General features: G+C 48.1%; 1 protein-coding gene across 1 annotated transcript; it reads left to right on the forward strand.

Moving 5' to 3' along the window:
• Positions 1 to 9,912: 9,912 nt before the first annotated feature.
• Positions 9,913 to 19,442, forward strand: LOC137525379 (insulin-like growth factor-binding protein complex acid labile subunit). Its single transcript, XM_068246445.1, has 2 exons — positions 9,913 to 10,020; positions 17,573 to 19,442. The coding sequence occupies exons 1-2, from the start codon at positions 10,002 to 10,004 to the stop codon at positions 19,387 to 19,389; spliced, it is 1,836 nt and encodes a 611-aa protein (XP_068102546.1). The 5' UTR covers positions 9,913 to 10,001; the 3' UTR covers positions 19,390 to 19,442.
• The last annotated feature ends 6,992 nt before the right edge of the window (positions 19,443 to 26,434 follow it).

Consider the following 26,434-nt stretch of genomic DNA (forward strand, 5'->3'; position numbering starts at 1 on the left):
CACTGAAGGATGCAGTGGGCACTGGATATACAACTAGGTCACTGAAGGATGCAGTGGGCACACAAGGATGTCACACTGTGTAATGAGATGCTTATATGCCAGCGAGCGAGCAGTGGGCACTGGGCACGGCACAAGGTCACTGACAGAATGAATGAACAGCGCTGGCAGAGAGTGGCGGTGCCGGCGGTGTGACTGGCTGCCTGCAAATAGTACAAGTGTATAACTGTCACTGGAATATACAAGTGAACACTGCAGCTGCACTAACCTGCCTGCCTGCACTACACACAGATAATCCCCACTCCCACTACACTGACTACACTGCAGCACTGAACCTGCCTGCACTACACACAGTTAAATAATCACTAGACTCCCACACTCCCACTACACTACACTGACTACAACTAACTACAGCAATCACTCACTGACTAGCTAACTGTGTACAGTATAGGAGCAGTGTTAGCAAAAAAAACGCTTTGTTTTTAAAGAGGAACTGTAACGACAAAACGGCCCCTGGGGGGTACTCACCTCGGGTGGGGGAAGCCTCAGGATCCTAATGAGGCTTCCCACGCCGTCCTGCGTCCCTCGGGGGTCTCGCTGTAGCCCTCCGTACAGCGGTGACGCAATATTTACCTTCCTGGCTCCTGCGCAGGCGCTCTGATGGCTGTTGGCGCCGAAGTAGGCGGAAATACCCGATCACCGTCGGGTCTGCTCTACTGCGCAGGCACAAGTTTCCGGCGCCTGCGCAGTAGAGCGGACCCAACGGAGATCGGGTATTTCCGTCTATTTCCGTGCCGAAAGTCGCCACAGCGCCCCCGCTGGAGCCAGCAAAGGTAAATATTGAACTGACAGTCGGCACAGTCGCCGGCTGTTCGGAGGGCTGCGGCGAGACCCCCGTGGGACAGAGGACGGCGTGGGAAGCCTCATTAGGATCCCGAGGCTTCCCCCACCCGAGGTGAGTACCCCCCAGGGGATGCTTTTCATGTTACAGAGTCTCTTTAACACAATAAATGCACTTGCTCAAACAACAATGGCCTGGAGATAATCCTCTCAGCACCACAGTCTAGCAAGGACTAGTGTTGTCCGGATCATGAACGATTCGGATCTTTGATCCGAATCTATTTTGTGAGTCGAATCATCCGAATCATCAAAATGAGTGATTCGGATCGCAAAAGGGACGGGGCCAGGAGAGACACGCCCCCTCTCAGCGGGCAGCGGGGTCCTGGAAGCAGAGCAGAGATGGATCGCTCTGTTGGAGGGGACTCAGGGGAGCCAGCCTTGCACAGGGACAGGTAGATGAGAGAGGGGACATGGGTGCCACTGCCAGATATGTGTAGAGCACACATACTGGCTGCAACGTGCTGCTCATTATAGGCTGTCTGTTCTGTAGTGCTGCACAGTGAACACATTCAGAGCCGGATTAAGGCTAAATGGGGCCCTAAGCAAAGTAACTGATTTGGGCCCCCCCATCATGTCGTAATAGAATCAGAAGATGCAGCTGCACAGCAATATCCCGCACACACCGGGCAGCCGAGCTACTAGTTGCTATGGGCAACAACACGCTTTCCTCTGTGGGTGCACAATGCAGGGAATAGCAGCGGCAAAATGCAGAGTGAGAGATGAATGGCTGGGACATTTGCACTCAGGGGCTGGGGCACCCCTGTGAAGAGGGCGCCAGATATCACAGCAGCAGCACAATCCCCCTGCATCTCCAGCCTGGCAATAGCAGAAAGCTCTGGACACCGCCAAACCGGAAGCCGTTCCCCAGACAGAATTACATAACCACTCCCACCACCGAACAACCAATTTCCTCCCAAACTAGACAGCCACCATGCAGCCTCCATCCCAGTGAATACGATAGTCCAGCAGAGAAGGCAGCCGCAGTGGGGGAGAGTGACAGCACCAGATGAATCACATTCACCTATTGCGATCCAAGCAATAGAGGTCCCGTCATCCGGAGCCCATCTGTCTCCTCTAGAGTGCTGCCGCTCTGTTACTACTACTATTACTACTTCCTACTTCCTGTCTGATCTGAGAATCAGGAAGTTCAGAGCGAGCGGCTGCACTGTAGAAGAGACAGATGGGTTTCAGATGACGGGATCGCTATCGCTTGGATCATGGATAGGTGAGTGAGCGTTTGCCATCTGCTGCTATCATTCTTGTTGCAGCTGTGGTTCTCTGTGGGAAGGGAGGGTGGAGTGGGCAGCGGCAGAGCGCACAGTAGCAGGAGGGGGACCTAGGAGGAGAGCCTGGCTCTGAAGACAATCAGCAGCGCACGGCATCATTTGACAAGACAAGACAAATAACATTTATATCGCGCTTTTCTCCTGGTGGACTCAAAGCGCCAGAGCTGCAGCCACTAGGACGCGCCCTATAGGCAGTAGCAGTGTTAGAGAGACTTGCCTACGGTCTCCTACTGAATAGGTGCTGGCTTACTGAACAGGCAGAGCTGAGATTCGAACCCTGGTCTCCTGTGTCAGCGGCAGAGCCCTTAAAGGGACTCCAAGCAGTGCCTATGGATATGCCTTTAAGCATACCCACAACTAATTCATTACATCCTCACACCTACCAGCATGATGTTTGTAATTATATCCCCCTGGGTTCCTTATATTTCATTGCATTGTGCTGAATCGAGCTGCCAACTTTGGAGAAAAGTCGTCCTGTGGCCGTGATTTCGATCGCGAAAATATCGAAAACTAAAAGGCATAGAGCAGCTGTTTATATATCATTGGAAAGAGGAGAAAGAGAGCTTTAAAATGATATGCATCTTTCCATAGTTACTGCACTGCTCAGAGTCCCTTTAACCATTATACCATCCAGCCACCGCTGACTTTGGAGAAAAGTCGTCCTGTGGCCGCGATTTCGATCGCAAAAATATCAAAAACTAAAAGGCATAGAGCAGCCGTTTATATATCATTGGAAAGAGGAGAAAGAGAGCTTTAAAATGATATGCATCTTTCCATAGTTACTGCACTGCTTTAACCATTATACCATCCAGCCACCGTTGACAGGATGGCAAGGGCTGGTTTATGTGCTGATGGGGCCCCTTTGACTCTGAATGGGGCCCCAAGCTACTGCTTTTGTTGCCTGGTCGGTAATCCGGCCCTGAACACATTGGAAGCTTTTGGCTCAGCTCAGTAACTTTGCAGACAGTGTGATTGGCGGGCAATATGATCCTCCTGCACTCGCTCTAAACAGCTGCACTTATCTTCTGGGAATGCTTTCTTTCACTGTGCGACGTTTCCATTCAAGGTATACAGATGAACATGTAGGTAAAATATATGTAAAGCATATGATTGCAGCATGTGGGTATTACGTGCAAACAAACATTTCTGCTCTCTGCTTCCCTCCTCCCTTCTCTGTCCACTCCCTGCCCTCTGTCCATCTTTCCCCCTTCTCTGTGTGTCCACCCCCCTCCCCTTCTCCTGTCCTGCTAGCCATTTCACCCCCCCCCCCCCGAATGCTTCCCTTGTAAAATGACCCGAGATTCGGATCAAAGATCCGGATCTTTTCAATGATCCGATTCGAATCATCCGGATCATTGAAAAGATCCGAACTTCCCATCTCTAGCAAGGACAGAGCTTTTCCATCATGGCCGCCGCTTTATATTCAGGAGGGGAGGGCATAGCTCCCCTCCTGTGATTGGTTGCTAGGGCCTGGCTGGGGCCCTCTGATTGGCCTGCAATGTGTCACTTCCGCATAGTTTGATGCATTTCCGCTAACCACGACTTCAGCGCCGGGTTTCACGTGCGTGAATGCGGATTTCTGTCCGCATTCACGTGAAGCCGAAGCAGATTTTCGTGGTTGAAAATCTATTCACGGCTTAGCGTGTCCGAGGCGGAATGCGTCAAAATGGTCGTGAATCCACGCGTAAGCGTGATCACGACCTGGCGGTGAGCACCACTGCAAGATACAGCACTGCTGATTACAATAGCAAATTTAACATGATGACTAAAATGTATAAATGTCTAACAGTGTGCAAGCAATTAAATTAATAACATTCCATGACACAAAAGGGTGAGAGCCCTGCCCTTGCAAGCTTACAAACTAAGGAATGGGGTGGAAACAAGAGGTGGGGATGTATACAGTATATGTACAGGCAGTGCGTAATTAGGTTATTTAGTGGGTGCATGGCCTAAGCTAGAGAATATGCTTGTCGGAAAAGGTGGGTTTTGAGAGAGCGTTTAGAGATTTCAAAGGTGGTAGAGTGGTGGATGTGCTGTGGAAGGGCATTCCAGAGGAGGGGTGAGGCACGTGAGAAGTCTTGTACACGTGAATGTGAGGAGCGGATTGTAGATGAGGATAAAAGAAGCTCGTGTGCAGATCTGAGATTGCGGTTGGGTTGGTATCTGGAGACTAGTGAGGAGATGTACAGGGGAGAGAGATTGTGGAGAGCTTTGTAGGTTAGGGTTAAGAGTTTGAACTGAATCCTCTACCACAGTAGCAGTCGTCTAAGGCCTGGTCCCAGGGCCGGCCCGCCCATGAGGTGGGGTGAAACCTTTGCCTCAGGCGGCACTTCTGGGGGGGGCGGCACCCACCCGTGGGTGTGGGGGGGCCGCCCGAGCTGGAGGGGATAGCGGGCAGGAAGGGGGTATTGTGCCTAGCGGCGGGGAGGGTGGTCGGACCCCCCCTCCCTCGCCTGGGTCCCCCGTCCTCCGCTCCCCTCCAGCTTTAAAGAGTTACGTCGCTGGCTGCATTGTAAGAGGCAACGGGCGAGGATCACTCACCTCTTCCTCGTTCCAGCGTGCGCTCCACTGACGTCACTTCCTGCTACGCCGCAGGAAGTGTCGTCAGTGGAGCGCACGCTTAACGAGGAAGAGGTGAGTGATCCCGCCCGTTGCCTCTTACAATGCAGCCAGCGACGTAACTCTTTAAAGCAGGAGGGGAGCGGAAGACAGGGGACCCAGGCGAGGGAGGGGGGGTCCGACCCCCCTCCCCGCCGCTAGGCACAATACCCCCTTCCTGCCCGCCATCACCTCAAGCTCGGGCGGCCCCCCCACACGCACAGCTTGTGGGGGGGGGGGCGATTTCTTTCAAAATTGCCTCAGGCGGCAAACAGTCTAGGGCCGGGCCTGCCTGGTCCACACATGCATCCAATGTTCATTAGTCTATCACTGGCCAATTTTACCACCTCCGTGTACAGTCCTGTCAAAAAGTTTTGAGGATAGCACAATTACTGTTTTTCACAAAGTTTGTTGCTTCCGATTAGGAGGCGGGTGATGCTTGAAATCATTGTTCTTCATTGCTACAGTAGCAGAGAGCCAATAGGAACAGCCTCTGTCTCCTGCAAGTCCCTGTGATTGGATACGAAGGCTTCTTCGGCGGGTTCAGCTTTTCTACCCCACAGGCAGCGAGCAGAGAGAATGGAACAAAACAGGCTTCCCCTGCGGCCGTTCGGCTGTTTAACCCTTTACTGTCCATTCGTGATGCCCAATGGCCAGCACGAATGGACAGTATATTATCCTCTCCGATGGTCCATTGTAGTCCGGTTGGTGCCTGCTGGGGCAGATACTTTTCAACCATAGGATATATAGGAAATGCATTCGCTCTCTGGGAATAATCACAGACTGTACAAGCTGACCGCTTTCCACAGTGGATACAACGGATCGTTGAGTCTGGGGTGGGGTGGGGGGGAGGGGCGCAATTTTTACACCCTCGCCCTGGGTGCAATTTAGCCTAGAAACTGCCCTGTCGATAATTATTATTATTATTATCGAAGAGCATAGCTGATCGACAATGCAACCAATTTCAGGTGGAAATCGGTTGCCTGTATCGATCAGACGTGTTACAAGATGTTGGGCCGTCGTGGTCGATCGGGTGCACAGCAGTAACAGAGGGTGATATTGGGATAAGTGACGATCGTGACAAAATCCCCAATGCATCCCTATATGTAACTTTATTGGATAATATTATTTACCAGGACCTATTGCTCCATCTGTATTTAGGGCATTTGAATCAAAATCCCCGATGCTGCCCTCCTAGTGTATAATTTACCCCCCCCCCCCTGTGTGCAGTTATACATTACCTGTCCTGTGCCGCCCACCACGTGGCAGCGATCTGTCTTCGGCATCCCCCGCACTCCCATTGGCGGTTTACACGCCGTCGGCGTGCCGCGAGTGTGACGTCAAACACGCTACAAGTCGCCAAGTGTCGTGTATAACACTAACAGAAGAGTGGCGGGTTCGGGAGATTTTGAAGATGGATGGTCGATGCGCAGTGGGCGACACAGGACAGTTATAAATGCATGCACGGGGTACACTAGGGGGGCAGTGGCAAGGCGGGGGGCTTGGATGATTTCGGGGAGAGTTCATGCTGAAATTGTTCGTGAATCAGCCATGAGCGTTTTCCTGCGATTTTGGTAGCGATTTTAAAAAGTGTAAGCTTTTTGCCACCGATTGTGATAGCGATTTGTGATTAGCGATTTTAATTCTGAGTGGTCCTTTCAATCTATTATCGTTTTTTTTACAGTTAGCAGTAATTTAAAATCACACACAAATGGCTCTGTGTAGCGATCATGAGCGATTTGCCAGCACTTCAATACTTTATACATTGAAACGCCAATGCTCTCAAAATGCTGCATGTCCTGCTGTGGGGATTTTGCTGATCACAATCACTATTGTGGAATTTGTTACATTTATCTACATTGGCAGAGTGTTTAGGGAAATCACTAGCAATTTAAAGCTCTCCCTAAATGCTTAGGGCTCGTTTCCACTATCGTGAATTTGCATGCGTCCAACGCATGCGGATTCGCACATGTAATGCAAGTGGATGGGCCTGTTTCCACTGAAGCGTTGTTGAGGTACATTTTTTTCAGCGGTGAAAGAGCCGCAGAATTCGCCTGCGAGTGGAATGCATGCGAATCGCCGCTAATGTATTTAATAGGGAAATTCGCATGCTGTTTTGGTATACGAATTTTCATGCGAATTCGCATGAAATCAATGGAAAAGCACACCGGCATTGCCATGCGGATGCGAATTTTGCCGCAGCGATTTTGCAACGCAATAGTGGAAACGAGCCTTAAAAAAAGCGCTCTACTGGGTCCCGGCCTGATGGAGTGTATTTCTATGCAGTATATTGCTATGGGGTATATCAGCATTATGCAGTGTATATCTATGGGGTATATCAGCATTATGCAGTGTATATCTATGGGGTATATCAGCATTATGCAGTGTATATCTATGGGGTATATCAGCATTATGCAGTGTATATCTATGGGGTATATCAGCATTATGCAGTGTATATCTATGGGGTATATCAGCATTATGCAGTGTATATCTATGGGGTATATCAGCATTATGCAGTGTATATCTATGGGGTATATCAGCATTATGCAGTGTATATCTATGGGGTATATCAGCATTATGCAGTGCATATCTATGGGGTATATCAGCATTATGCAGTGTATATCTATGGGGTATATCAGCATTATGCAGTGTATATCTATGGGGTATATCAGCATTATGCAGTGTATATCTATGGGGTATATCAGCATTATGCAGTGTATATCTATGGGGTATATCAGCATTATGCAGTGTATATCTATGGGGTATATCAGCATTATGCAGTGTATATCTATGGGGTATATCAGCATTATGCAGTGTATTTCTATGCAGTGTAATTCTATGCAGTGTATGTCTATGCAGTGTATGTCTATGCAGTGTATGTCTATGCAGTGTATGTCTATGCAGTGTAATTCTATGCAGTGTATTTTTATGCAGTGTAATTCTATGCAGTGTATTTCTATGCAGTGCATTTCTATGCAGTGTAATTCTATGCAGTGTATTTCTATGGCGTTTAGTTTGATTTGCGGAGAGCTGTTTCTGCACAGCGGGGTACTGATTAATCTGATAATCACATGTTGTGACTACTTAGCATTGCTGCTGTTTGATAACAAAGTCCTCTCAGGCTGGCTGTGTTCAGTCTGAGCTGTGCAAACATCATTCCTGGCAAAGCAAAGTAACTGCCTTTGTGTCTCCTCTGCAGTCCGATCTCTCTGCTGCACTGACATATGGCAGGATGGTGGAATGTAATACAACATAAAGACCAGGATCCATGAATTCAATTTTTTTAATTATTTTTCCCTTTCACCTACCCTAGCCAAACTGTCTTGTGGCTCTCTTTCCAGCAGCCCCTGTCCCATTCCATGTGCAGCCCCCTCTCCATTGTGTAACATCCATGTGCAGCAGCCCCTCCTATTCCATGTGCAGCCCCCTCTTCCATGTGTAACATCCATGTGCAGCAGCCCCTCCCATTCCACGTGCAGCCCCCTCTTCCATGTGTAGCATCCATGTACAGCAGCCCCTCCCATTCCATGTGCAGCCCCCTCTTCCATGTGTATCATCCATGTACTGCAGCCCCCTCCCACTCCATGTGCAGCCCCCTCTTCCATGTGAATCATCCATGTACAGCACCCCCCTCCCACTCCATGTGCAGCCCCCTCCTCCATATGTGACATCCATGTGCAGCAGGCCCTTCCCATTCCATGTGCAGCCCACTCTTCCATGTGTATCATCCATGTAAAGCAGCCCCTCCCATTCCATGTACAGCCCCCTCTTCCATGTGTATCATCCATGTACAGCAGCCCCTCCCACTCCATGTGCAGCCCCCTCCTCCATATGTGACATCCATGTGCAGCAGCCCCTCCCATTCCATGTGCAGCCCCCTCTTCCATGTACAACAGCCATGTACAGCAGCCCCTCCCATTCCATGTGCAGCCCCCTCTTCCATGTGTATCATCCATGTACAGCAGCCCCTCCCATTCCATGTGCAGCCTCCTCTTCCATGTGTAACATTCATGTGCAGCAGCCCCTCCCATTCCATGTGCAGCCCCCTCCTCCATATGTGACATCCATGCACAGCAGCCCCTCCCATTCCATGTGCAGCCCCCTCTTCCATGTACAACATCCATGTACAGCAGCCCCTCCCATTCCATGTGTAGCCCCCTCTTCCATGTGTAACATTTGTTAACATTTATGTACATCAGCCCCCCCCCCCATTCCATGTGCAGCCTGCTCTTTGTATTAGAGGCAGAGGATCAGCAGGACAGTCTTGCTAGTTGCGTTGTTTAAAAGGAAATAAACATGGAAGCCTCCATATCTCTCACACTTCACGTGTGCTTCAAAGGACAACTACAGTTAAACAATAGCAGTTGCCCGGCAGTTCAGCTGTTCTATTTGGCTGCAGTAGTGTCTGAATCACACCAGAAACAAGCATGCAGCTAATCTTGTCAGATCTGACAATAATGTCAGACGCACCTGATCTGCTGCATGCTTGTTCCGGGGCTATGGCTAACTGTATTAGAGGCAGAGAATCAGCAGGACAGCCAGGTAACTGGTATTGCTTAAAAGGAAATAATTATGGCAGTCCCCATAGCCCTCTCACTTTGGGGGTACTTTAACAGCTAAAATCTGACCGTTAAAGGGGAACTAAAGAGAGAGGTATACGGAGGCTGCCATATTTATTTCCTTTTAAGCAATACCAGTTGCCTGGCAGCCCTGCTGATCCTCTGCCTATAATACTATTAGCCATAGCCCCTGAACAAGCATGCAGCAGATCAGGTGTTTCTGACTTTAAAGTCAGATCTGACAAGACTAGCTGCATGCTTGTTTCTGGTGTTATTCAGATACTACTGCAGAGAAATAGACCAGCAGGGCTGCCAGGCAACTGGTATTGATTAAAAGGAAATAAATATGGCAGCCTCCGTATACCTCTTCAGTTCCCCTTTAACCCGTCACATCTGCTCCCTCTTGCCCCAGCTCTCTTTGCACCTGTCCTGATCAGCCCTCTATCCAGGGCTTTCCTGCAGACAATGGGTTTGGTTCTCCTGTTGTGGCAGTGAAGGGGTTACTGAGGCAAGCTCTCGGCAGGAGCCAGCCTCCATCCATCTGGCCAGGGGTAAGCTGAGTGTGTGTTATCATCACCCAGCCCACTGTTCCCAGCAGTGTCCAGCAGCCCTGACCCCAGCCAACGGAGGACTGAGGACACAAAGCTATGTGACAGTCGGTATGGGACTCACGGGCGCAGGTAAGCCTCCGCACAACCACCTCCTTTCCCGGGGTGAAACACGGTGACCGGCACTGAGGGCGAAACCCGAGAGATCGCAGGCGCAAAGTCGAAATATTCCCCGAAAAAAGTGAGGGTAAAAAAACCAAAAACACAACCGGGAATCGAGGAAACCTCAGCTTCCTGATCTGTGGGGAGCGGAGAGAGGTACAGGCGCTGGGAACTGTTGTCAGGCGCCTGTCCCCGGAGGACGACGGGTCTGCTCAGCCGGCTGCATTATTCTACGAATAACCGTGAATATTTTCCCCTGAAACTTCTCAGCAAGCGCAGCTCATGTTTCAAAGCAAATCTGTAGTGATTAAAAAAAAAAAAGTCAGATCCTATTGAGCCTTCCCTGTCCCCTCTCGGTCCCCTTGTTCCCCCGCTGTCCCCCGGTAAAGTTACACTGCCTCCGGGAGTTATGTCGTCTTTGTGTTCCCGAAGACGGGTGGCTCTGTCCTGCGTTCGTGTATGACCAGTACAGAGCCGCACGTCTTGGAGGGGGGAACGAGTGCCCCCCAAGCCTTCTGAGGGTCCCTAAAGGCGTATTTACTTTTATACAATGGGGGTGACAGTGCTGGAACGAGGGAACAGGAAAGGCTCAGCAGCATTTTTTTTTTTTAATATCTTATCAGTTTTAGTTTAAAGGTTATCTGGCTGGATGGTGTAGTGGTTAAGGTCTCTGCCTCTGACACAGGAGACCTGGTTTGAGTCTCGGCTCTTCCTGTTCAGTAAGCTGTACTAAGGAGACCTTGGGCAAGACTCCCTAGCAATGCTTCTGCCGATAGAGCGCACTGTAGTGGCTGCAGCTCTGGTGCTTTGAGTCCGCCAGGAGAAAAGTGCGATATAAATGTTCTGTTTCTTGTCTTGAGACGAAAGAAAAAAAAATGTATACATACCTGGGGCCTCCTCCAACCCCTTCCAGGCTCATCAGTTCACTTGCCGTCCTGGTAATTCCTCCAGTTGGTGTGAGTTGGCGCATGTGCAGTCCACTCCTATCTCCAGGAACATTCTGCGCTGGCGCCGTAGTACTGGGCAAAATGCACCTGGCAACAGGAGCGCAATGGTGGTAAGCATGCAACCGATCTGCGCATGCACCCACTCACCCCACCAGGGGATCTTAGGGTTAGGCACCACAGGTAGGGGTGTGATAGTAGGGTTAAGGGGCCCATACACCTAACGATTTTCTTGCCGATATACAGCAGATTTGATCACTGTGATTGAATCTGCTGTGGAATCGTTGCACAAACGCTGACAGAACGATCGATTTCCGTCCGAAATCAATCGTTCCCGTCGATTCCCGTCCATGCGGAAGATTTCGCTTGATTGCCGGTGGGTCGGGAGTGCGTTGATAGCAGCGGTCGAATGCCCCACGACTGACACTAGCTGCAATACATTACCTGCTCCGCCTGGAGCGACTCCCCCGGTCTCCGCTGTCTTCTTCTCCGCGCTGGTCTCCGGGTCCGGCTGGCTTCACTGAACTTCCTGTTCCGGCAGGAAGTTCAAATAGTAGAGCGCCCTCTACTGTTTAAACTTCCCCCGGCAGGAAGTTTAGTGAAGCCAGCCGGACCCGGAGACCAGCGAGGAGAAGAAGACAGCGGAGACCGGGGGAGTCGCTCCGGCCGGAGCAGGTAATCTATGTCGGGGGGGGGAGGGGGAGGGGGGGGGGGAGGTCAACGGCACCACCACCACAGATTGTGAACGGTTTCATGCTGAAATCTATTCACAATCTGTTTGCAGTAAAGGCAGCCATACGATCCCTCTCTGATCAGATTCGATCAGAGACGGATCTAACTGTTGGTCGATCTGATGGCAAATCGACCGGCGTATGGCTACTTTTAGGTTTAACCATAGTAAAATATGGGTAATTATTACTGATACTTTGATATCAAAATCCAGTAGTAGACTATCGCTAACTTTAGTAATAGTAATTTTACTAGCGGCAATCCCTGCGCCCTTTTTTCCGAGCACCTTTATTTCACGTATGCATAGCCAGTATCAAAACTACCTGGTTCCCTCTAAAAAAAGGAATACATGAGAATCAAAGAGAAACAGCGGGGGCCGTATGCAATTCACTTTTTCAATTTAGTTTTCTCTTAGGTGATATTTTAACTTGTCATAAAATGCTTTTTAAGCTTTTAGACCAGGGGTCAGGAACCTTTCTGGCTGAGACAGCCATAAACGCCACATATTTTAAAATGTAATTCTGTGAGAGCCATACAATATGTTTCAAACTGGGACAGTGCGCATGCGCAGCAGAGGGCTCACGTCCCTGTTGCAATCAAAGGCCTAGTGCACACCAAAAACCGCTAGCAGATCCGCAAAATGCTAGCAGATTTTGAAACGCTTTTTCTTCTTTTTCTGTAGCGTTTCAGCTAGCGTTTTGCGGTTTTGTGTAGCGGTTTTGGTGTAGTAGATTTCATGTATTGTTACAGTAAAGCTGTTACTGAACAGCTACTGTAACAAAAAACACCTGGAAACAGCTCTGAAGTGCCGTTTTTCAGAGCGGTTTGCGTTTTTCCTATACTTAACATTGAGGCAGAAATGCATCCGCAATCCAAAATCTGCAGCAGCCCGGGAGTATGCGTTTCTGCAAAACGCCTCCCGCTCTGGTGTGCACCAGCCCGTTGAAATACATTACCCTAGCGGATCCGCACCCGCAAGCGGATCGCAAACCGCAGCAGAACCGCTCTGGTGTGCACTAGGCCAAAGTGTCCTACAAAGTCACTGGAGCTGACAGGGTCCAGGGTGGGACAATTGGAGCGGCCGTTAGTTCTGGGTGTAGCACGAGTAAGTTAGTAGTGTATGCTACAGCAGTAGGGTGCCTACTCTGATAATGCTACTTGCTCTGTCACACTACGTGGCGCTGCTTGAGCAGTGTAGCTTAGTAAATCAACACCTAACTGTGAGCCAGATGCAGCCATCAAAAGAGCCACATCTGGCTCCTGAGCCATAGGTTCCCTATCCCTGCTCTAGAAAGTAGAAAAAATACTAAAAACAAATGTAACAGTACTTTTTCACAAACTTTTTGGTACTCTTTCAATTGTAAAATGCTGAAAAGTTAGTTTAAAGAAAAGATGAAAATTATCTCCTAGGTGATAACTCAGGTGAAAAAATGAATTGCATATGGGCTCGAGATTTGTTTCCAGGCAGGGATGTCCAACTCCAGTCCTCGAGAGACGAGGTCCTCACACGTTTTTGGCAAAGCTCTTATGAATTGATGGGATTGACTCAGGAAAGGCGCGGTCCATGAGGTAGAGCACATTTCTCCATTTCCCAGCCCGCCCTAAACCCCGGCATGGATACAGCCCTTCATGACTGGAGTTGGACATCCCTGCAAATGGGAACTGTCCCTCCTAAAGTCCACTTGGGATGGATGGTGGCCGGCTGGTACTCCCTGTTGATTACTGCTATAGTTGCACTGTTCACTGTGAGTTTTAGAACATTTTACCTCTCTGAAACCTGAAAGGGAGAGTTCATTTCTAATGACGTAGAATTGCAAAACAATTAAAACATTTTTTTTAATTAAATGATGGCACATCGCATATTTATGACCAGTTTGGCCTGTGGAGAGGCCTCGTACGATAAGAGTTAACAGAAGCCGTGTGCCGCCTCCTCCTCTGAGTATTCCCGCCACATGCTGAGTCAGAAGCTGGTGGCCAAATGCCAGCTTATTTTGACACCTTCCCAAAAACTGCAGCTGGATAAAGGAGGTATTGTCTACTAATGAGAGCGGCGAGTTCGGCATGTCATTGTGAAAATAAGCAATGCTGAAGTGTTGGATGGAGACTTCTCAGATGGCGAGCAGGTTGTGTAAATAAAAACATTACCTCCGTTACCTTTGAGGACCTAATGGCCCATACTCACGGGCAGCATTTGTAGCCTGTCGCCAGCACACGTGAGCGTGTGGGCGACAGGCCGGCAACAGCTCCTCGCCAGGTCCCTCCGCGTACACACGCGGAAGAGGGTCCAGCGGCACGACGGAAGCTGTCGCCGACGTTCCTCCTCCCCCCGCCGGAAGCTCCGTAGACTTCAATGGAGGTTGCTGTCGCTAGTCCGCGTACTCACGCGGACTAGCGACAGTTGCGGCGGCGACTGTCGCCAGGCGATTGACTGCGCCAATCGCCTGGCGGCATCAGCGACGGGCGACGGTTCGGGGTGCGCGCCCGTGCAACGGCGCATACTCACGGGCGACCTGTCGCCGCAACACGCGCGCGCCGCATGTTGCGGCGACAATTGTAGCCCGTGAGTATGGGCCATAAGCCTCTCGCTGGGGATTCTGGGAAATTCCAAGATTCAGAACTATGGCTTCTCCTGGGGAGGTGGGGGTATCATATTCCAGATGGTAATCTGCCCCCCAGACAAGAGTGCTCAGTCATGTATAATTACAAATCTCTTTTAGCCCCCTATACATTCCTAGTGGTTTGGGGCACCCCGAACTGCTTACTTACTCTGTTGTACTGGTCCAAGCCCTATCCCATACAGACATATCAATCCCTGCCATGCACTGATGAGGGCCAAAAGCCCGAAACAGGCTGTCTGCATGTAGAGTTGATGTGGCTCTGTAAAATGTAAAGGTATAGGCTCACTACACACCAGCGGTTCTGGATGTAAGCCTGGCTACAGGGGCAAAAAGAGATAATTTGTATATTCAGCAGAGGTGCATTGTGGGAAACCACAGTTACACACTTTAAAGGGGAACTGAAGTGAAAGCGATATGGTGTCTGCCATATTTATCTCCTTTTAAACAATACCAGTTGCCTGCCTGTCCTGCTGATCTATTTGGCTGCAGTAGTATCTGAACAACACCAGAAACAAGCATGCAGCTAATCTTGTCAGATCTGACAATAATGTCAGAAACACCTGATCTGCTGCATGCTTGTTCAGGGGCTATGGCTAAAAGTACTAGAGGCAGAGGATCAGCAAGATAGCCAGGCAACTGGCATTGCTTAAAAGTAAATAAATATGGCAGCCTTCACATCTCTCTCACTTCAGTTGCCCTTTAAATCTAAAATATTGCAAATACCTTCTTTTTTTGTTTATCGCCCATGAAATATTAGTGCATGTAATAATACACTAGGGCCTCTTTCACAGTAGATCGTTGTGTTTGATGCGACGTTAAATTGCAACGCAAATTACAACGTAACGTCCCCAAAAAGTTGCAACGCATACAGTAGAGCATACAGGCAATGAAAAGTATGCTTCCAAGTCATCACTGAGCGTGTGCAAACAGTCCAACGCAGCTAATAACATGTATAACGCACAGCATGCAGCACTTTCACTTAACGTGCAGCGTTAGACACCAACGCAACGTGTGCACTGTGAATGTCGCACAGACTTAGTATTGCTGTGCGTTAGTCTGCGTTGGAACATTTTGTAACGTGCGACTATAACGTCGCACTGAGAAAGAGGCCTGAAAGAAAAGTAAATCCCTAAAGAATTTCTCCAGGCAACAGCTGTAATATGATCTAAACAAGGGGAAAGTGCTGACAATCGCTCCAGCTTCCACTTCTAATAATCACGAGTAACGAACATGACGAAACCGGCCACTTCCCCCTAAATGTAAATATAACCCCTCCCCAGGGCCTGTGCAGTAATACTTTACCCCTCCGGTGTCAGCACACTTCTCCCTCATAGGCACCCCACATGGTTGCCGGTGTATTGCAAGTGGGACGCGTGTGAGACGTCACACACACACACACCCCATGTGTCCTTTAAATGCATATATGAAAGCTTTAAGCTGGCCATACACTAGGCTGATTCCCCGCCGATCGACAGCAGATTCGATCACTGGGATCGAATCTGCTGTCAAATCGTTAACGTTAACACTAAATTTCGATCTATTTCGTCCCGAAATAGATCGATCGCTCCGTGTGGGAAATTACCGTCGATCGCCCGCGGGTAGGGAGCGCGTCGCTAGCGTCGTTCGAGTTCCCGACGACCGACGCAATAAATTACCTGCTCCACCGGCGCGACTTCCCCGGTCACCGCTGTCTTCTTCTCCGCACTGGGCTCCGGATCCAGCAGGCTTCACTTCTTCCTGTCCCGGCAGGAAGTTTAAACAGTAGAGGGCGCTCTACTGTTTAAACTTCCCCCAGACAGAAAGAAGTGAAGCATGCCGGACCTGGAGACCAGACCAGAGCGGAGAAGACAGCTGGGGGGGTTGCGCTGGCGGAGCAGGTAATGTATGCGGGGGGGGGGGGGGGGAGCGGCGGCAGCAGCATTACCACAACAGATTGTGAACGGTTTCAGGCTGAAATCAATTCACAATCTGTTTGCAGTAAAGGCAGCCATACGATCCCTCTCTGATCAGATTCGAATCTTATGGCAAATCGACCAGTGTATGGCTACCTTTAAGGTAGCCATACACTGGTCGATTTGCCATTAGATCGACCAACTGACAGATCCCTATCTGATTGAATCTGATCAGAGAGGGATCGTATGGCTGCCTTGACTGCAAACAGATTGTGAATCGGTTTCAGGCTGAAACCGATCACAATCTGTTGAGTTGCTCCTGCAGCCTGTGCCCCCCACCGTATACATTACCTGAAGCTGGCTCTGGGTCCTCTTCTCCGCGCTGCACCGCATCCCAGCGTACACTGTGTCACTCCGTGACCAGGAAGTTCAAATAGAGCGCCCTCTACTGGTCACTGGAGTGAAACAGGAAGTTAATGTACGCTGGGATGGAAGCAGGAACAGAGCGGTGCAGTGCGGAGAAGATGCCCGGGAGCCAGCGTCAGGTAATGTATACTTGATCGGATCGGCCGCCGCTAACGACGCGCTCCCTACCCGTGGGCGATTGACGGTAATTTCCCGCACGCCGCAATCGACGGACCGATCCGATTTCGGGAGGAAATTGGATCAGCGGGTGCGTTTAGCGCGAACGATTGGCAGCAGATTCGATCCCAGTGATCGAATCTGCTGTCGAAACGGGCGCAAATCGGGCCAGTGTATGGCCAGCTTTAGAGATGGGCAGGAAGAAAGCAAGCCCACACCCAACATATTGCATCTTCCATTGTGATTTTCTCCTACCTCCCTTCAGAGAGGATCAAAACTAAAAGTCTTAAGGTGGGCATACACTCGTTAGATTAGCAGCAGATAGATCATCAGATAGATTTCTGATCAATCTGATGTGTTTAGGAAAATTTTTACTAGGAACAGATTTCCAATAGATTTCAGTTTGAAATCTATTGAAAATCGATCTGATGGCATTTTTTTGCCATCAGATTTCCATTAGGGCCAATGCAAAATGGTAAGCATTCTCAACAGATCTAGATTTTCCAGCATGTCAGATCGATTGAAATCGGCTGCAAATCGGTCGACTGGTCAATCGATTTGCAATCGACCGATCGATTTTGATTGCTCGATCGGCCAAAAATCGGCTGAGTGTATGGGCCCCTTTAGAAGATTTTTTGTAGTGCCTGAAGAGCTTGGTGTAAGGGTATTTTATATTACTTTATCCTGCACATCTCTTGATAATGCCTTTGTTACAGTGACAGCTCTTCATGCTTTTTGTTTCTTCTCTTCCGTGCAGGGTTTCTGACAGCGGCCATTGCTTGCTTTCTCGTCTCAAGGCCTACTCTGGCCTCTGATTCCAGGCCTTCTGGTGGAGATGCATCTTCAGCAGGTTCAGAGTCCAAATGTCCAACGCTGTGTCTCTGCAGCTACGATTACAACGATGAGTACAATGTCTTCTGTAGTTCCCGCAACCTCTCCCGGATTCCGGAATCTCTTCCCAACCATGCTCGTTCATTGTGGATTGATGGAAACAACCTCACGATTGTGCCGAAAGAAGCCTTCAAAAATTTGTCTAACCTCGACTTTCTCAACCTTCAGAGTAATCAGTTGGCTAGTTTAGAGCAGCATGCTCTTCATGGACTCAAATCCTTGGCTCATCTACACTTGGAAAGAAATTTGCTGAAGTTCCTGGCTCCTAACACCTTTCTACACACTCAGAACTTGGTGTCTCTCAGTCTCAACAATAATTACTTCACAAAAATTGAGGATGGTTTGTTTTCTGGACTCTCCCATCTTTGGTACCTAAACCTGGGTTGGAATTCATTGGTTTTGTTGCCAGACACTGTATTTCATGACCTGCCGAGTTTACAGGAGCTTGTATTGGCTGGAAACCGCCTAACCTATCTTCATTCTCCTCTGTTTCTTAGTCTAGCTGAATTAAAGGAGCTTGATTTAAGCGGGAACAGCTTGAGAGGAATAAAGGCTCACATCTTCTCAAGACTACACAAGCTACAAAAGCTGTACCTCAACCACAACATTATTTCTACCATTGTTCCAAGGGCCTTCACAGGCATGAAGTCTCTCCGATGGTTAGACCTGTCTCATAATCGTTTGTCTTCCTTATCTGAAGATACCTTTTTTGGGCTGTTGAGCCTTCACGTGTTGCGCCTATCCAACAACTCACTTACAGGTCTGAGACCAAGAGTTTTTAAAGATCTCCAGTTTTTAGAAGAGCTAAATCTAGGGCACAACAAGATAAGGATCCTGATGGAAAGGGCATTTGAGGGTTTAGATCAGCTGGAATTTTTGTCTTTGAATAACAACAACATCCAGGAGATACGTTCGGGGGCTTTCTCTGGACTTCTCAGTGTGGCGGTGATGAACCTTTCAGGGAACTGTTTCAAAAGTCTTCAAGAACATTCCTTTAGAGGCCTCGGTAAGCTTCACAGTTTGCACATGGAAAATAGTTGTATGAGCAAAATACATCCCCATTTGTTTTCAGGTCTTTCAAACCTCCGAAGGCTCTTTCTCCAGCGCAACGAGATTTCAGTAATTGAAGAGAACAGCTTCTCTGATCTTAAAGAGTTGCTTGAACTTGACCTCAAGTTCAATAAATTGACCCAACTCCCCGCCAAATCTTTCATTGGGATGAATAGCCTCTCTTATCTCTTACTTTCCAATAACCAGTTGCTGACCATTTCTTCTGAGACCTTCAGTCCGTTTCAGAGGCTCCATTGGCTTGACCTTTCAGATAACCAGCTCACTGTCATCGCTACGGATGCTTTTCAGCCTTTATCACACCTGAGGTATCTCAGTTTACAACAAAATCCCTTGAAAACTATTTCCGCTGGCTTTCTGGTCTCTAATTCCCAACTTCAGCAGCTGTGGTTGAATGGAAATCACTGGGACTGTAGCTGCTCCCTCAAAGAACTCTGGGACTTCTGTTTGAGGAATGCCACCACTGTGCCACGACTGGTGCAGTCTGTGTCAGAGGGTGATGACACCAGTCCCCCCAGTTATATCTACAACAATGTCACCTGTGCCAGTCCTCCTGAGGTTTCAAGTCTGGACCTGAGGGACTTGATGGACACACACTTCTCTCAGTGTCCCTGAGTTAAAAACAGCTATGAGAGACAATAAACAGACATCTGAGTTCCAGTACCAAATATCCATTGTTGTGTCCAGAGGACATCTATTTAGGAATAGTTCTTATACAGCTCTATGTATGAAATTTCTTAAAGAGAACCCGAGGTAGGTTTGAAGAATGTTGTCTGCATACAGAGGCTGGATCTGCCTATACAGCCCAGCCTCTGTTGCTATCCCAAACCCCCCTAAGGTCCCCCTGCACTCTGCAATCCCTCATAAATCACAGCCACGCTGCTGACAAACAGCTTGTCAGAGCTGGCTATGTTTATCTCTATAGTGTCAGTCTGCTGCTCTCCCCGCCTCCTGCAGAACTCCAGTCCCCGCCTGCATCCCTTCCCTCCCTGCTGATTGGAGGGAAGGGACGGGGGCAGGGACCGGAGCTATGCAGGAGGCAGGGGAGCAGCTGAGACTGACACTACAGATGTAAGCACAGCCTCACAGCACGGCTGTGATTTATGAGGGATTGCAGAGTGCAGGGGGACCTTAGTGGGGTTTGGGATAGCAACAGAGGCTGGGCTGTATAGGCAGATCCAGCCTCTGTATGCAGATAACATTCTTTAAACACACCTCGGGTTCTCTTTAAAATAACTCATACCTGATATCACGTAGCTTGTAGTTACTGTAGGTCACTTGTGGGTTAGCGCTATGGGCACCATTACAGCATAGTATATGTGGTCTTATCATTTTTCTTCCTGTTTACCTTATTTGACTACCACTAGATAGATAACCATTGACCTTTGTAACATAGACATGTAGTTGTTATAGGTTAGCTTGCACCAGTGCCCGGTAGCACGTTAATAGTAAGATAATCTGTCTGTGGGCTGGTGCACACCAGAGCGGTTCTGGAGCAGTTTTTAAAACGCTTGCAGGGGGAAACTCGATTGGCTAATGAAAGTGAATGGGATGGTGCACACCAGAGTGGCTCGTTTTTTCCCCAAACGCAAATTCGGGGGCTGCAGCGTTTTTTAGATTTCTGAGGCGTTTCTGCCTCAATGTTAAAGTATAGGAAAGTGGAAAACTGCTCTGAAAAACGCTAGATCAGAGCGGTTTTCCAGGCGTTTTTGTTACATTAGCTGTTCAGTAACAGCTTTACTGTAGCAATTTATGAAATCTCCAAATATATATCCACAGCGCTAGGCGATCACACTGTTATCTGTAGTCACACCACAGTGTATGTTCTCAGACAGTGACCATCACCGAGGATAAAAATCACCAAATGGTCACTTACTGTCATGAAAAGCAATATATTTTAATAGATTTCAAACAGTAACACATATACAATATCTTACTTTAGGGGTCCTTTTGACAGGGACCCTTAGTAGTGATAAGCATATAGTGTATATAAATACACAAAACGGTCTCACGGTCTCTTTGTACAATTGCCCAGTCTCCAGTTGCCGTTCCGACCGGTTTCGGCCTTTCGCCGTCGTCAGGGAACACTCAGCGAAAGGCCGAAACCGGTCGGAACGGCAACTGGAGACTGGGCAATTGTACAAAGAGACCGTGAGACCGTTTTGTGTATTTATATACACTATATGCTTATCACTACTAAGGGTCCCTGTCAAAAGGACCCCTAAAGTAAGATATTGTATATGTGTTACTGTTTGAAATCTATTAAAATATATTGCTTTTAATGACAGTGAGTGACCATTTGGTGATTTTTATCCTTGGTGATGGTTGCTGTCTGAGAACATACACTGTGGTGTGACTACAGATAACAGTGTGATCGCCTAGCGCTGTGGATATATATTTGGAGCTTCTTGATACCTATTGTGGATATGGTCATCCTGAGCAGCTGGTGAAAGATATATAGAGGAATTTTCAAGTTGGAGCAACGCCTGTATTTCACCTTTTAACATGACTAATTTATGAAATCTGCTTCACAAAAACGCTCCAAAAAGCGCTAGGCATGTTTAGAAAACATCTCTGAACATGCCTAGAATCGCTCTGAAATCTGCTTCAAAAACCTCTAGCGTTTTGCCGATCTGCTAGAGGTTTTTGGGGTGCACTGGGCCTGAGACCAGAAGTTTTGAATGTGAACCTCTCTCCTGACTATTCTACCAGCATTTGCGGCAAGAAGGCACCTAGATGTGCCTCCATGTGTGGTCACTGGGCAAGCAAAGTGCCAGACATTGGAAAAGTGGCCTGTACGAGTTAGTAATAAGTTTGGGGTTATGCCCCTCCCCACATTTAATTTGATTTGTGAGGCTGCCCATGAGCTGGGAAGGTGGGGCTAACTAAAGGAAAAGGCGGGGCTAAACTGACAGCTTGACAGCTACCTTTATGCAAATCTAGGTAAAAAAAAGGCAGAGCAAGAAATTAGAAACTTGATATTTGGAGGATACCTACAGAGAAAGGTGGAGGCACTGGCATAACTATGGGGGAGCATCCCAGCAGGGAGGAGGAGCCTGGACTTCTTCCTTGCTCCTCCTCCCCTCCTGTGCTCCTCTTGTTATATCCTTTCATTTAGACCTACAGATCAACTACAGTGATGGGGCTTTTTTTTACCCTCTGACGCGTTTTTGACGCTGACGCTGCAGGCACTAGGTGTCACTGTCTTCTCTGCCTTCCTCTCGGTCTGACGAACATGGCAATTCAGACCGAGTGGAATGCAATGAGCAGAGAGGACAGTGACACCTAGTGGCTGGAGAGACCCAACGGGAAGAGGTAAGCTCCGTCACTGCCACAGCGCTGATCTGTAGGCGTGGGTGACAGTCAGGTTAGTATAAGTGGGGGCCCCAGTGGTGGAAGGAAGAAGTCTTGGCCCCTTCTCCCCACTAAGCAAGGAAGTAAGGGGGCGGGGCGCTGAATTTAGGAAAGCAGCCCCCCTTAAAGTTTCACAGGAGGGCCACGTCAGGCATAGTTATGCCCCTGGGTGGAGGTCTGAATATTCAGTGGTTCCACAGATTTGAGCTGATGGAATAACACAAGCTAGAGATGAAAGTTGAGATCCTGATATTTATTGGTCAGGAAAACTAACTATCACATTACAGGACCAAGAGAAGGGCTTGAACGGTCAATGGGAATGGTCTTCCTCCTGACACCAGAATTCTTCCTCCTGACCCATCAGGATACACCTCCCCTCCTGTGCCTGGAAACCCCTTGTCAGAGCCATTGGGTGGTCCTCACTGTCTGGACAGGCTCCCTCCCCAATTAGATTTACGGCTGCGGAAGTACAAGGCTGGATTAATTCTTCTTGTTGCTCCTTATATGCAACCTCTGTATTCTATTTGCAGCAATCCCTCTTCCATGTCCAGCCACCCCTGGCCACCTGCCGCCCAAGGCCATGGCCTTCGTGGCCCTTCTAGAAATCCGGCCCTGCGTAAGTACAGAGGTAAATAGGAGAGGGGGGAGGTTAGTGTGAGGCAGAGGCCAAGGTGAAGGTTAGTATGAGGCAGAGGAGAGGTGGAGGTCGCAGATTCAATATATGCTCTGTTCACACTGTCCAGGCACCTGTCAGTTTCTTTTACGCCCCTTTTACACTATAGTGTTGCGGTAAGCTATTTTACTGCAAGAGGCCGCTACGTCAATGTAAGTCTGTAGAGACTTAGGGCCCATTCACTCTAGAAGCGCTTTTTTAAGCATTTTGCGATTGATTAGCGCTTTTTAAAATCGCTCCCATTCACTTTCATAAAAATCGCAGTAAAAATCGCAGAAAAATTGCCACGATTTTCGCATTCGCGATAGCGAAATCGTGGCCTTTTTCCACAATTTTTACCGCAATTTAACTGAAAGTGAATGGGAGTGATTTTAAAAAAACATTAATCAACTGCAAAAATGCTCAGAAAAGCGCTTCTAGTGTGGATGGCCCCTTAAACACATAATGTGAGAAGGTGTGACGAAAGTAGTAAAATGGCTGAAATGCAAATGTCAACAGTGCATTGCTGCATGATCTATGCCTACTGCTGGGATTATGCAGCAATGCAAGTCTATGCAGACCAGGGCCAGATTTACACTTCAGGAGCTTGGAGGCACAGAGATTCTAGCACCCTAAACTCCGCCCCTCAACACAGGCCACACCCCCAGTCCCAGCCCTTATTTTTTTTTTATATCACATAAAGAGCTAAATGCACATCAACCTAGCAGCGGTGTGATTCAAATAGTGGCCTGCCCAGCAAATTATTAGATAGAGACCCCTCTACTTTAATAATAAAAAAGTATAATAATATATATATATATATATATATATATATATATATATATATATATATATATATATATATATATATATATATATATATATATATATATATATATATATATATATATATATATATATATTATACCTTGCTGAGAATCCCTTATGAAGAGATGGACTAGTCCAAAACCTGTCGGTAATGTCAGATTTCCACTACCTACTGTAAGTGACAGCAACATAGGAGACAAGTAATTTATGGCTCATTTTACTCTGGAAAATACGTGCTTCTTATTTGTTTGTTTGCACATATTTTAAATTTTACAATTTTTCGCCATAGTGCCCCTTTAAGCCTAGGATCTCCGCCCCTAACTATGTGCCTGCGGCTGCTGGACTGGAGCTGGGTGGTGAGTGACATCACCCTTTGTCTCTGCTAAGAGAAGAGACATTCAGGAAGGGAGGGGAGCCACCTCTGCCACATAAGGCATCTGTAGGCACGTGCCTACAGTGCGTTATTGTAAATCTGCCCCTAATGGCGGCGCAGTCATGTGCAAAAGACAGAGACTGGTGCACATGCACAGACCGAAGGGAATCCCAGCGGCATACTTCCTGTCCAGCAGGAAGTGTGTCACTGAGCGGGGGGCTTTCTGACATATGCATATTACCCTGTCGGCACAGTCTGCAGCGCAGAGTAATGTGAAAGGGGCTTTGGTGAGGGCTCTCTTACCGTGGGAGAATCGCACCGCACACGTGTAAAAGGGGCATAAAGTACCCTCTCAGCTCACCGTTAGAAATGGTCAGTTTCTTCAGAGTGGTGCAATACTTTGCCGAGTGTCTTGTAAGTTCTGCATTGTGTGAAATAAAAGTATCATTTTACGTTCCTCGCTGGTGACTCTTTCTGACATCAAAAAAAAATCTGTTGTTTTTTCTGTCAGTTTAAAGTGGACCTGAACTCTTGCACAGGACAGAAAGGAAACATAGAGAAATGCACCCTGTATGTATTTAGAGAGTTTAGCCCAGGCATGGGCAAACTTGGCCCTCCAGCTGTTAAGGAACTACAAGTCCCACAATGCATTGCAGGAGTCTGACAGCCACAGTCATGACTCATAAAGGCAAATGCATTGTGGGACTTGTAGTTCCGTAACAGCTGGAGGGCCGAGTTTGCCCATACCTGGTTTAGCCCCCTCACCTGTGTCAGCTGACTGCCACAGCAGAGCAGCTAATTTGTAAACACAGAATGCTAATAATATGTCTGCTTCCATGAAAGCAGGAAGTAGACACACTGCAGATTTATTGCAGGATTTGTATCCGCTGTAACAAAGAAATGTTTTTTTCTTTAAAGGTTATTATGCTGTTGCTTATATTTTAGTTTATCTTTTAGAGAGGAAGTTCTCAATTCAGGTTCGCTTTACACTCTTGTTGTCACATTCCCACAACCAAAGGCTGGTGCGGAACAGGTTTTTGCAGTCTAATATTATAAAAAAAGTTATGTTTTTTAGTTCGAGCTGCAGCCCGCTAGTAGTGTACAAAACTAAAAGTACTCTTCTGTGCTACTATGGCAACAACACTCTCTGTAAGGAGTACTGTTGTTAGAGGACTAGGGAGGAGCTCCCATTCAGCTGTAATGCTGGATACACACCATGCGTTTCCGCGTTCGATGCGTCCGTCGATACGCATCGATTCGATTATTTCCGACATGTCCGATTCACGTTTCGATGGATCGTTAGGTCGATTTGCCATACTTTACATGGCAATCGACCTAAAAATCATCGAAATGCGCTCGGAAATGCTTGGAAATAATTGAATCGACGCGTATCGACGGACGCATTAGACGCGGAAACGCATGGTGTGTATCCAGCATAAGAGTAATTAAAAGCAGGAGGCTATGTTTCTCATTTTCAACACCTGAACTAATAATGTACTGACTGATGGCAATCTCTGACATTCACCCGTGCCAGATTGTGTTACAAGTGTTGTGGGATGTCCGTGTTTTAGGCCTCTTTCACACCAAGACGTTGCGTTTTAGGGGACGTTAAGGTCACATAACGTGCCCCTAACGCAACGTTTGGTGGTGTTGAAGGAGGACGCTACATAGAGCCGCGTTATGCAGCTCTTGGTGCGCCTTTTTTGTTCTATGGACTGCGGAGACCACGTGATCAGAACACTCCGCATCACGTGGTCCCGCCAGCCAATCGCCGCACAAAGCGGCCGCTCCAGAAAGTAAACACTGCACGTCACCCAGTGCAGTGAATATTAATTAGCCATGTGGCTAGGGGTACTAGCGGACTCTCCCCTCCTCCTCCAACAAAACTGTGCATGTGCAAGCAGTCTAACGTGGCTAAAACCGCGTATAACGCACAGCATGCTGCACTTTCTCAGAACGTGCAGCGTTACAATGTAACGCAACGTGGGCACTGTGAACAGCCAACTAATATTTCATTACTGTGAGTTGGGCTGCGTTACAGGCTGCTCTAACCTGCGCCTGTAACATCCCACTGTGAAAGCAGCCTAATACATGCATACAAAGTAATCAAGATGGAAATGTCATTAGCCCTTGCAATATATTAAGCTGAATTGAATTGTGTTTCTACACTCCTCAGTATGTTCACCTCTGGCTGCCTGACCCAGGTTCACATTAGCGTTTTTTTGCGGATCGGAACCGGAACGTATACTGTACACACGGAACGTATATGAATGGATCCAATGCTAACCTATGGATCCATTCACATGCGTCCGTTGGTACGGATACGTTCCGAACGTTCCGGTCCCTGGATTGAAAAATCGGTGCGGGCACTAATTTTCCGGACCGTTCTGCCCAGCGGAACGGATCCGGACGAAAAATGCTGCAGCACTGGGGCAATGGAAAATGGAATGTTT

This window comes from Hyperolius riggenbachi, chromosome 7 (genome assembly GCF_040937935.1).
Source record: "Hyperolius riggenbachi isolate aHypRig1 chromosome 7, aHypRig1.pri, whole genome shotgun sequence".
NCBI lineage: Eukaryota > Metazoa > Chordata > Amphibia > Anura > Hyperoliidae > Hyperolius > Hyperolius riggenbachi.